Source organism: Neofelis nebulosa, chromosome 1, assembly GCF_028018385.1.
Source record: "Neofelis nebulosa isolate mNeoNeb1 chromosome 1, mNeoNeb1.pri, whole genome shotgun sequence".
NCBI lineage: Eukaryota > Metazoa > Chordata > Mammalia > Carnivora > Felidae > Neofelis > Neofelis nebulosa.
In genome coordinates this window covers 145,397,793-145,410,667 of record NC_080782.1, presented here as the reverse complement: position 1 = coordinate 145,410,667, position 12,875 = coordinate 145,397,793, and the positions used below count along the sequence as shown (strand labels likewise).

General features: G+C 45.0%; 1 protein-coding gene and 1 long non-coding RNA gene across 4 annotated transcripts in view; one reads left to right on the top strand and one right to left on the bottom strand.

Annotated features, from left to right (window-relative positions):
* Window positions 1-2,218: 2,218 nt before the first annotated feature.
* Window positions 2,219-12,875, bottom strand: part of SEMA6A (semaphorin 6A) — a 135,447-nt gene continuing 124,790 nt past the window's right edge. For all 3 annotated transcript variants that reach the window (XM_058738464.1, XM_058738468.1, XM_058738469.1), the window contains one exon: window positions 2,219-5,586. In XM_058738464.1, coding sequence (XP_058594447.1) covers window positions 4,388-5,586 — 1,199 coding nt within the window. In that variant the 3' untranslated portion in view covers window positions 2,219-4,387. The remainder of the gene's footprint in view (window positions 5,587-12,875) is intronic.
* The window catches only part of LOC131516906 (uncharacterized), a 28,250-nt gene continuing 20,829 nt past the window's right edge, over window positions 5,455-12,875 (top strand). Inside the window, exons 1-2 of the long non-coding RNA XR_009264289.1 lie at window positions 5,455-5,566; window positions 7,355-7,457. This is a non-coding gene — a long non-coding RNA (uncharacterized LOC131516906). The remainder of the gene's footprint in view (window positions 5,567-7,354; window positions 7,458-12,875) is intronic.

Sequence of the window (12,875 nt, the reverse complement as noted above, 5' to 3'; positions counted from 1 at the left end):
CCTGCTCAAGGCCCCTAAACCTTTTGTCTCCCAGTCACAGCACACTTGGCTACTTTGTACAAGTTATCCCTTTTGCCTGGTCTAGCTGTCCAGAGAACTCATTCTCTGAAGAACCAGCTCAAATGTAGCCCTTGTGCCCCAAACCTTTGGGCCACTTCCTCCTGGGCAATTACAAAGAGCCTGCCCATCTCTCCGTGTAAGTGATGAGGCAAGAACTACCTTCTAGTCAACTTGTGTGCCTGACATGCTTGACCCTCTGGATGGGATTCAAGAAATGTAACTGGCAGGGGCGCCTGTGTGGTTCATTTGGTTAAGCGACCGGCTCTTGGTTTTGGCTCAGGTCATGAACCCATGGTTCGTGGGTTCGAGCCCCGCGTCAGACTCTGGGCTGACAGTACAGAGCCTGCTCAGGATTCTCTCTGTCCCTCTCTCTCTGCCCCTCCCCTGCTTGAGCACATGCTCTCTCTCTCTCTCTCTCTCTCTCAAGATAAATAAATAAACTTTAAAAAAAAAGGGAAATGTAACTGGAAATACCCTAAGGTGACTGGATGGTTATACGTGTGAACTGAAACCCACCCTGCAGCTTCCCACATGCAGACTGACCTAAAACACTGTTTCAGAAAGTCAAAAGTAAAATACTGTAGCTGCGGACTTATGTAAATAAGTGTTTTAAAAACACTCCAGAGGGGAAAACCTTATCTAGGCATTTCGCAATGCTTTTCTGCAAAATAAAAATCAAGGGCTGCGTCCTGATATACCTCCAACCGTGTCTTCTGGGTTCCAAGAGAGAGAAATGCTAACAAGGAGTAAAATCCCGGCACCCTTCATCTTATTAATATGTAAAAAGGCTGAAGTCACATCTGTGCAAGGATCTATTTTTAGTGGACCCTACATACTAAAATCCTAGCCTTGATCTCTTAAACTATCAAGCCTACCATAAATGTTTGATGATGAACAAGCCCATAAAAAGAAAATGCGTAAAATGAATAGAGGGAGTCAATGCGTGCTCTGCCTTTTAATTACCGGCGGTTTCTGCTACAACTCCGCTCCAGGCTGGGTGCAGGCAGAGAAAACACATCAATAATTTGGGTGGTGGTGGGTGATGGGGGAAGGGTGTGAGTACTGTAAACAAATGGGTCTAACCACATCGTTATGGATGCTCTGGAAACCCGACAGAGATGGGAAGAAGAGTAAAGTCCAACCCCAGAAGGGTGGGGTTCCAAAGGGGAAAATTAAGAGATAAATAAAAGCATTCAGGACACAAATGATAATGTAGAACAGTCTTGTTTTATTACTTTTAAGTCATAAAGATCCTTTTCCTTGTTTTTTTTTTGTTTTGTCTTTTTTTTTCCTTTTTTTTCTTTTCTTTTTTTTTTCTTCCCATTTTACAACATACATTAAGTCATGAATCAGATGTTAGGGGATGTGGAGATGGAAGGAAAATTGGTGACGTCACAATATTTTTACAACTTTACAACAAATATAAATCTGAGTTTGTTGCATCTACCAGTGTCTAGCAAGGGTGGAAAGCAAAGGCACACTCAGGTTTATGGACCCTCCCCCCACGCGCAGTGGGGAAAAAAAAAAGGGGAAGGAAATGCTTAAATGCAAAAGACCAGCTCAATACAAGTGGGCATTTCAGGGAGAACACAGCAAGTGAGGAGTTGTGGGGATGTGGAATGGAAGTTTTGAAACAGGTCTCCATAACACGGCTGAGGCAATGATGCCCACGCAAGGGGGACAAGACAGTGGGTGCTGCGTGGCCAATGCTCTTGGGAGTCAAGTATGGGGGAGAAGGTAGCAAGGGGGTGTATACCCATCACTTTCCTAAGTAAGTTCTGCATTTCCAAAGAAAAGTCAAGGTAAAAAACAATTATCCCAGTTTCTAGAAAAGACTTCATGGTTTCAGGGCACGGAATTCTCAGGAGGTGAACATTGATTCCGCTCACAAAACAAAATAAAAACAGGACAACACAAAACAGCAAAAACCTAGCCCGCACGGCAGCAAAGCTGCAAGGGATGTTTACAGGAAAGGAAGGCCATATGCACATGTCCTCATTACACACCTAGGTCTCTGATTATGGAGGTACCACGTTTTCACCAGCCACCTCAAAATTGTCCAAAATAGTCTTTTTTTGAAAGCTTTTTTCTTTTAAAGACAAGACTAAACCCAGAAGATCAAACTGGAAATAAAAAGAAATAAAGAGGCCACCAAATATACTGTTTAACTGTTTAAGAACACAACAACCCAAAACAATGCTCACCGTTTACAGTATGTTGACAATTTTTTTGTTCATGATAGAGTAAACAAAAGTCCCCTCTGTGTGCTCCAGCTAATGAAAACCAGGGGGGAGCACACACCCTCCCACCCCGCCCCCGTACAAACAATAACAACACAAGAATGAAGAAAGTTTTTAAAAAATTAAAAATCTTCCACCCCAGTCAATGTTTTTGCAGCATCCGTTGTGATTGGCTTTGTACTTGGAGTTACTCATCCATCATAGCAGGGACCAGCCCGCCTGCATCTATTTCCACGTCATTTCTTTGTGTGCAGCGCACGTGTGTGCTGAGCCCATGGCTTGGAGACACCTCCCAGGTGCCTGGCAACCGCACACAGCATGTTCTCCAGCCAGAGGACACAGCAGAAATGAGGAGCTGGGACGTTAGACCCTTCTCTGCTGGCCAATGAGGATATCACCATGTTGAAATGATCTGAGAATATAAGGGAAGGAGGGAACGCTGGAGGGAGAAAGGGTATTGCCACCCACAACACTGGGGGCCATGCTTGGTAGCACAGCCAAGGGGTGGGTGGAGTTGGCACTAGAAGGAAGTGTGAATCGGAGGGCGTGGTGCCGCCCAGCTCTCCCAGGCTGCAGGATTATTACCATCACCACTACCTTCTTCTTCCATCTGCTAGATGCTAATCTTCCAGAGGGCTGGAGTGGGGGTGGGGGGAGGGAGGGTCAAATAAATATCTGCATTTATTTCAAAAGGGGGGGGGAAGTGGATCATAACGACAGTTTACAAGTGTACACAACTCAGGGTGTAAGGCACAAATTTACATGTGGAAAAGAGGCTATTCACAGATGTAACCCCACGAAAAACCCGTGTGAGCAAACCATTAATTTATGCAAGGTAGCAGCCAGCGTATTAATTAGTTCACACCTTTAGTGGATTTTGTTTGCGGTCTCACATGCAAGGTGAAATGAGATGGGTATCACAAGCTGGTGCCTTCACAGAAAGTAGGAACCACTGACAAAGCCATGTTGGCAGAAATGGGACGCGGATGTGTCATTCTAAAAGTTCCTCTCCCGGTTGCTTTCGAAGTTAGGATCTGGAAGGACTTTTAAGCTAATTAATTTTTTGCATGTTACAGGCCAGAGACCTGGCCAGCAAATTAACTGGTTGATTTGAATAAATATTCCCCTGTCAACTTTTTTCCTTTAGCTAGAGATCAGACAGTCCAAACACAAAGCTCAGAATTCCAGCTCCAACTTATTTACTCAGTGAATTTATTGTAAAAATAAACTCAATTATTCCAGTTAATGGATTTCACGTTAAATAGTTTAACTTTCAAGGGGCTTTCTGAAGAGCTGTTCATAGGATGGTATATGGAAGAGTCCTTTCCTTAAGGAAAAAAAAAAGGGTGAACAATAAATAAAGAGTTACTTGCGTTAACGGTCACGTTATTTCATTAAAAGAGAGGAGCAGAAATCTATGACATAGTTGCCCAACATGGCATTAATCTGCTAATAACAGAAAGCTGTAACACTGGTGGGCATTTCACAGTATCTGAGCATAGTAAACTTCTGCCATTGTTAAAGTCTGAGTTAGAATTATCAATGAATCCTTTATTTTTTTGTCTTTTGAATTTTCATGATTTTTAAAAATGTATTTGTGTTTTGCAGGTGGAACGCCAGCCCTGCTCGGCAGCGCCCGGTGCGGTCATGGACAAAGACGTTGCAGTCGTTCACCTGTGTGTGCGTGTGTGTGCGCGTGTGTGTGGGTGCGCGCGCGCGTGGGTGTGAGATCCTGTGCGCGTGCGCGGATGCGCGCGCGCATGCGTGTGGGGGTGGGGGTGGGTGGCTATGTGCTTTTGGCTCATGTTTGTGATGATAATTTAAGTCTTTCGTGAGTCCGACCTGTTGCACGGTGTTCGGGGAGAGTGAAGTCCGAGAATGGAGGTGAGTCCCGCGTCGCAAACCTTCACCAAACCACGTGGCCCAATTTCCCAGAGTCCCCCGGCATCCCCGAGGGGGACCCAGCGTCCTCTGCTCCGCCGCGGCCATCTTGGTCTGGTGGGTACTCAGGCAGTGGAGGGCCTCGCCGAGCTGAGCGCGCGCCTGGCCTTTCCCGCTGGTTCGACACCTGACCCCTCCCCCTGGGATTATGTACACGCGTCATTGGGCTTCATGGATGTGGAAAGGGGGGCAAAGGAGGGTTTGGGGGGTACGTCCGGCTTTAGCGAGGGTGTGCGCTTCAGCCCCGACCTCGTCAGCGAGTTGTAGGCGTTGAGGCTGGGCTGCCGCGAAACAGTCACGGCCTGGCCGGAGGGCGGCGCGCTGTGCACCTGGATCGAGTCCACCCGCTGCGGGGCGGGGGGCGGGTTGTCTCCCCGGCCAAAGCTCTGGTTTCTGGACAGGTGGGAGGAATTGGAGCAGTTAGTATTGTTTCTTTTGAGAGTGGTGGCCTGGTGGCTTCTCGTGAGCGAGTTCGTGGGGTAGCTCCTCTTATAGTCAAGGCCGTAGGAGGAGGAGTGGTGCATTTCCAGCCGCTTGCTCAGGCCGTTCTGAGACAGGGAGGCTCCCGGAGGGCCCAGGGAGGCCTCCCGCTGGGGGACTTTGGGGGGCAGGCTGTCCAGGTTCTCCACGAGGTTCACCCCGTGGTTGGGACTCTTGCTGCTGAGATGCTCCTTGATGGTCTTATACTCCAGGGTGGCCGCCTGGTCCTCCAGCGCCATCTGGGCCACCTCGCTCATTTTGGGCTGGTCCACGTACTCATGCGGATAGCCCTGCTGCGTGATGGGCAGGACCACCACGCTGGGGATGTGGCTGGGGGAGGCCCGGAGGGGCAGGTCCGTGGGGATCACGGGGGAGCCCATGGGGGGCATGTCCTTGGTGCACGCATTGATGAGGTTCTGGTTCCTCTCCCACTCGCGGCTGCCGCGGCTGGGCTTCCGCTTCTGCTGCAGTGTTGGGGTGGACTCCGGGGTGGGCAAGGCCGCCAGGTCTAAGTGGTGCTGATCAGCCTTGATGAGCATCTTGGCCGTGTTGCTGGGAGTGGCGAGCTTGCCGTTGTGCATGAGTGGTGTGAGGATGGCCTCCGGCTTCGGGTCTTTGGACTGGCTGTCCCCAAAGAGGCCGCTGAGCTTGGTGACGCTGCTCATGGAGCCCCGGCGCGAGTGGGTGAGCTCCTTCTCTTTGCGCTGCACGGCGGACACGTCTTTGCGCCTGTGGTCACAGACGCAATAGACGATGATGCCGGAGAAGACGGCCCCCATGACAAAAGCCAGGATGACCGCAATGGCCAAGAGGGTGACGGGCACGAGCTGGTCATGGCCTTTGAGGTAACTTTCCCGAATCACTCCTGCAATAGACATCGCATACAGTTTTAAGACATGAAAGCACACCGCGAGGCTTATTTTGGTTTGAAGTTCACCCCGTTAATTAATAACAGTAATAAGTGACAATAGCACCTCTGCACAACTTGTCTTGGGGCGCAGCTTGCCAAACGTTAACTAATTAACCCCTCCCCCCCCCCCCCCCCGTGAAGTATGCAAATAGACTTCCTTTGTTGCTTCTTTGTGTTCTGAAAAAGTGCTTTAACCTCTGTCAAGTATATGCTCTTTCTACTTTGTTTCAGCCCCTGGAATATGATGATTTTTCATTTCCAGAATTTGTTCCTCCTCCTTTCCCCCTTCATCTTTTTTCCATCTTACCCTCATAACATTGGGATAATGGAGATATTTTGAGTATGGGAGAGGAAGAGGCAACAATTTTATGCCCATTAAATGAACAAATGGCACAACCCTCTAGGTTTCCAGGGTCTTTTCTTATGACTTCTTTGTGGGGCCCGTGGCCTCTATCTGGAGAAAAGCTGTGTTTGCATTTCAGGCAACTGGAGGAAAGAGCACGTGTGTCATTTACAGTGAAAGAAAACAGTTAAAGCTCACATTACAAATGTTTATGCTGATTTTGTATCATCCTTCTCAAAAAAAAAACCCCCACAAAAACCCATGTGCACTCAATTTCAGGTAAATATGCTGAATATGTGAATGAAGCTCTTCCTTCCTTAAACTGAAAGAATATTTAAGGGGAAGAAAAAGACCATTTGGGCCCTGTAGTGGGTTTGAGAAGCGTCAGGTCTCATTATTACAGTTAGGGTTTGCTGCCACGGTGAGATTCTTCAGCAGAGCTAATCTCTTCAATTTAATAAAAATTATGTGACTACACCCGTCAATAATCTTACACTACATTAACCGAGATGCTGTATTTTTGAAGAAAGTTGCTTTCTCCCTGTTCCTGCTTAATCAGCCACCAAGCTGAGAGACTCTAATCAAATGGAAACACTGAAGCTCTTGGTTTTTAATACCAAGTGAGAATACACATCACAATTGTCAGATCTTAAGTGCTTGATGCGGTAGCTAAAAACAAAATCTCAAATACCTCAATTCCTGCCTCTGGAGAGTGAAAGAACATGAATACGTTAGAGATACTGCATGGGCTGAGGAAATATAAACATTGTTCCTATTATGGAAATGATAGTAAGACAGAAAATGTACCTTCTTTGGTCTCAGGAGAAACATTTTTCATCTACTAAATCAACTCTTTCTGGAATATGTTTAATGTTTTTTACTGGCAGATATTGCTGGCACAGAATTAGAATGAAGCAAAATGAAACTCTTACCCCTTCCTAAACCCACAACATGCAACCCTTCAACTTCTGCTGAGATACTTTGTAACCATCACAGCTGAGACCTTGAAGAAGTGCAACTTTGTCATGGGATCTTTCTGCTAAAATATTTTGATTGGTGAAGCCGTGGTTTTAAAACTCAGAAGCCTTTGCCTTTGGAAAAGAACATTCTCTTTCTCTTTTCTTTCTAAACATTCCTCCTCCCCTCAGTTGTGACATCACAGTTGGTTGCTGTGGAAATGACTGTCCTGTGACAAAGGATTGTGACTTCAGGGGCCAATAAATAGAAGCAGCAGATATCTCTTGAGAAACAAAGATTCTGTGATTAAACAAATGCCCTTGGTAATGAAGGGCAGGGCAGGCACTTCACCCAGGGAAAAAGTCTGTAAGATGGCAAGATTCTGAATAATTTCCAAATGTGACACTTCTCAAATATTTCCAGATTTATCTTCGTGAACTTTTAAGGTGGTAGAAACAGAGAAGCAAAAAACAGCAGGGGATTCAGCTATAACTCACACCTTTTATATCGTGGAGCTTCCCAAACGGTGAGGTGCCTTGCATTCAAATCTGTTTTAATACCTAGTCACAGAGGAACTGTGCTAATGAAAATTTCTTCCTTAAATTTGCATTTCCTTGTTGTAATGCTGAAATAGCAACTGATTTTCTTTCGGTTTTGATTATGTTTGGTGTTCTATTGAACATCATTTTTAACCACTTACATACAATGGCACAAAAATGTACACCTGTGAATAAAATGGGTTTGATTTCCCTCATTGACTTGGTGATCTCAGTGAATTTTAACCACAGGGTAGACCTCGCCCATTGGGTGGGGGGTGGGGGGAACTAGGTAAATTTTTCTTAGTGGGTATTTCATGGATCTCTTCTTGGCAACACTATTTATGGGGCTGTGTCTTCCCAATAAATGCATACTTATAATAGGTAGTTATCTACAAGTTGACTTTGGTATTTTACAATTTAAATTGCCTCTCAACTTGAGAGGAACTGGGAAAGAAGAATAAGGCTAAAGCAGTCCCATGTATTTTATTCATTATTTAATTGGGAAAAATGTAAAAGTTTCAAGGTTATCCAGGGCTGCTTTACTTTTAGTTCCCAAATATTCCTCTTTGATGTCTGAAGGTCCTTGACTGTCTTAATCTCATGGAAAGCACTTGCACTTTTACTGGGAAGAACATTTTTAAGGGAATAACATTTGAGTTCAAGTTTTTGGTTGTTAACAAATCAAGTAGGGTCTGACCTTTGAGAAAAATGGTGTCTCACCCCTCCCCCGTCCCCCTCCATCTCATTTTGTTATGTGAATAGTGCCCTTAAAAAACTTGCATCCCTTCAGTTTTGAGATCACTACCATGAAGCAGGTGGCTTCCCTCATCTGCTTGTGTAAATTCAGAAATCCCATGTCCAAAGTTGGAAATAGATCAGAGATTAAGTTGAAAGAGCAGTCAAGAAGACAAGTTCTAAGTTATTCTTGGAAAATGCCTTCCAAACTTTAAGTTTTTATAAGCTTTCTGCTTATATCGTGAAAAGGGCAAAGGGGCATTCATGGAAATGATTGCATCAACTTTGTGACATTGGTCACTGTCAAGAACTAAACACACTGGGTTTGTCAGAGGGGTGGGGGTGCAACCAGCACTAGCGGTCTCCGAAGGCCTGGGGTCTTAAGCTCCCACTTGCTGTTGTGTGACCTTTCTGGCAGGTGACTTATCCTCTCTGGGCCTCAGTTGTTTCATTTGCAACTCTTAAAGCCTTCCGGGGTTCTTGCAAGAATCTAATGAAGTGACGAATAAGAAAGAACTTAAATGCTGTAGTTTGCTGGACAAATCTGAAGGTCAAAAGAAGCCACAGAAGAGAAGTGGGTTAGTAGCTCACTGAGGGCATAAGAGTAATAGTCACAGCTGCTCCATTTCATTCCATTTGTTATGTATGGGTCTCCCTGGGGAGGAGGGCGGACCTGTCCTTCCCAGCTCCAGACCTTGTGCTGTCCAAATGCTGCCAAAGGGATGATGTGTTGAGGCAACGTAAGAGAGCACATACCTCTGTTTCAGGACTGCCTGTAGGTTCTGCATTGTGAAGTAAGTAAAACAACAAAAGCGGGAAATGTTGAACAAAACACGGTGATTATAGACTTCTGGTGGACTAATAATCTTGGATTCAGCTCCTTGAGGGCAGGGACTCTAGTTTATATGCATTTATAACCTTTACTATCACCAGGGATCTTAGTTGGGCACTTGATAAATGATTATTGAATAAATGGGTTTGCAGTACATTGTAGAGACCCTTTTAAGTGGGCCTCTAAAGTTGGTGGGTCATTTTTGGAGTGACCATAACCTGAAGTCACAGAACCAAATTAGATCTCCGTCCATAGAACAGAATATAATAATACTAACATCCATTAGACAAAACAAATTTATAAAGGTGCTCCGTGTATGTTCAAAATGATAATGAGGAACTATTTGAAAAATCAAAAGAAATTCATTCTGGGATAATTCCAAAAGAGATGTTGAGGGTAAATGAGTTATTTGTAACAACTGGGTGCTCTGGTGGAATTAAATAATTGAATAATTCAAAAAAAATACAACTCTTTAAAGGGAGCTGGCTGAACATCATTGCTTCTGATGTTGCATGGAAATCCTGGGGAAGTGGAGGGGCCTTTGTAGGGTGGCATACTCCATCTCCAGGTATCTCGCTCCCCGCACCCCCCCCCCCCCCCCCCCCCCACGCAACTAGGAGGACCAATAAGAGTTGGCTTCTCTATCCTGGGGCATTGAAATGCCTTCCTCTACCAACTCCTGGGCCTTTTACTCTCACCAGTCGAAAATGGGGCATATAATGAAAACAGTATCTGACACAGCCTTTGCATTGATTCATTAACCACCAACTATTTCTCACCAGTCATGAGGTGCTAAATGGTTATTCTTTCCACCTTCCTATTGCAGGAAGCAAGGCACACAATGGCTTAGAGATTTCTCTGAAATCATGTCTTAAATTGGCAGAACTGAGAAAGAATAGAATCTTCACTTTTTTCCCCCTGAGGTGAGAGAGTTTTTAGATGCTGGAGGGTTGCAGAGGGAGGTCTCAGAGGGAAAATTTTAAGCTCTTTGGAGGCTGAAGCCATGAAAAGATTATGAACAACCCCACCCTCCAGGCCCTGCAAAATGTAATTAAAATAAGAACAGTTACAAACTTCAAGGAAGTCCAACACAATTCTAACTTTTCCCACGATGACCACATGAAGGCATATTGAAATTTCAAACACCAGATTGTTATATATAATAAGGTTTCCGGTAGCCCTTCTCTTGGGTTCTCTACAATTGCCTAGTCTGCCCTGGAAGCCCAGTGCCAGGCTCTGGGACAGCAGACCTCAGAAAAGATGCCCTCTTGGACTGTAATGTTCTTGGTGCCTTCAGCAGGCATCTACTGAGCACAGACCAAAGCACTGTGCCAGGTTGTGGAGAGACAAAGGTGAAGGAGGCACAAACCCTGCGATCCAGTTAAGGGAGAGGGCAGGTGCTCACATGTGAGCATCCAAAGTGTTTGGAAGCATCAAGAGATACACTGCTTCTGCTTCAGCCTAGGAAGTGGCGTTTAAGGCAGGCCTTAAGGATGTGGAGGATGGCAGCTGAAGCAGCAGTAAGAACCAATGCACAGAGGGAAGGAAGTGAAAGCTGTGTTCATAATGGTCGATAGTTGAACTCCCATCTAGTCACTCATGCTATAGACACCAGCCACTTGGCTATCCTCTCACTTGCTTCTGGACTTTCACATAGTCTCTTCCCTCTGTCTGGAATATCCCTGCTCACCTCCCACTCCTCTGACCCTCTCCTTTAGGCCTCGGCTTAAAAGAGGAAGCCTTCTCCAACTTCTTCCAACTGGGTTAGCTCTTTCCTAAGTTCCCCAGAGACCTTAACTTCTCTCTCTTAACTCATCACTTTTACATTACTGTACGTTTGTTCTTCTCTAGGAGGGAGATATACCCCTAAATTCCCAGGCATAAAGGTGCTCGGTAAATATCTGTTAAATAGTGAATGAATGCATGAGTACTTGTAGAGGCAACAGAAGAGTGAGAGCTGATCACCATTTGGAAGCAGGCTGTGAAAAGCCTTGAATGACTGAAAAAGACATGGTGGACAAGCCAGTTTTGGAAGGAAAGTCTTGGTTAACTTACCTGCAATTCTAAGGGTTGTCTTGCCTGAGAAGGCTGACTTTCAGCTTACTCTGCTTGACGTTGACTCCATTATTCGAAAAAACTAATGGCTTCAGAGTCAACAGCTTTGCCTCAGAAGTACAGGTAGTCCGCCTGAGTTTACTATAACTTTTTAAAATTAAAACTTGTTCTCCACTATACTTATCCGCTGTATCCTACAGAAGCTGGGAGATGTCTGTTCTATCAAAGCATGCAACAAGACACACAAACGAAAGTACACAAAATCACTGCACCTGTTAAGCTAAATACCAAGGAGGAGCCCTCCCCATCCCCACCAATTACCTTGCTAAGTATAGGAGCCCCTGGCAGCTAGGACCTTGAAATGGTTAAGTGTGCACTTTCCCCTCTCACCCCTGTTCACTGGACTGCCTGTTTCGGAGCTGCTGTGATATGATGGATGTGTCTGTCTCCATAGTGAAGTGATTAATAGGCATCTGTGTAAAGCAGACCCGATGGCCACAAAGACAACAAAGCCTCTCTGTGTCCTTTAGAGACATATGCAAAGGCAAAAAGGAGAATGGACATTTCCTTCGCCGCGGAGCCAGAGAGAGTTTCGTGTTGGGTCTGAGAGCTAACAAAGATGGCAAAACACCAAGAAAAGCCCCCGGAGTAGGATCCCCTAAAAATAAACCCTTGATTTTCCTTTATAGTAAGACAAGCCTGCAATTTCCTTGAAATCCTCATAACAACTTGGGTGAATGGAATCTAACAACCCAATTTTTCTTGTTTGAAAATCTTATTGCAACAGAATGCCAGGCTGACAGTCCTACAAGGCACTATGAATGAATGAACCAATCATAGGCCAGGCATCATGGATGCTAACCACAGAGGACAGGCTGTAATCCCTGTTAAGGAGAGAAGAAAACAAATAGGGGAAAAACCCTCGCTGGAGACAATTTATCCTCAAAGCCATGCCCCACCCGATGGAGATGACCATACTGAAAACGCAGTGGGAACTCTCTGTGGTTATCTCGGCAGGAAGGAGCCTTCTTCTTGTCTTGGGGCATAACGTGATCCAGATGGCTTAAGAATAAACTGAACCGCCAGCAGCCTTGGAAATGGGCTCAGAGTTTATAACTCAAACTTTCCTTTTCCTTTTTGTTTTCCTTTTTTTTTTTTTTTTTTTCCTGGCAGGCTGAAGATTAGGTACTAGGAGGCGCCATGGTCTTCAAGATGTATGAAGTTAATGACTGATCATGCCAAAGTAGAGGCAGCTTCCTGGCTGCTTAATATCCTCAGTTCAGCAGCTGTTTTAAAACTCACACATTGAAATAGTGCTTACTGTGGTTGTCTGTGGGTGAATCTACTTCCAGTTCTCTCACCTTTGAAATTGAGGCATTTTTTAAATTGTTGTTGGGATGCCATCACAGGTAGAAAAGGGAGAACGAGCATGAAGTTCATTCCATTTCACATTTTTTAGAGGAGAAATAGCTTCATTTTCCCTTGTGTCAGTGGGAATCCTGGCATCTCTGATCCTTCTCTGCTGTACCCTTTTAGACACGGCACCACCAATGGGAATGCTACCTCCGTAGCATGGATTGAAGTCTAGATTGGGAGTCATGATGAGATAACTTTTAAAAGCCATATCCTGAAATGTGGGTCAGTGTTTTCACGTGTTAGAACTATCACTGTCTTTGTAAAGGTGATGATCATTTCAGATGGGCAAAGTTTTAGCAAAATTTGCATGGTTTATTTTCCTTTTTTTTTTTTTTTTTTAAAGGTTTTCTTTCTTTTTTTTTTTTTT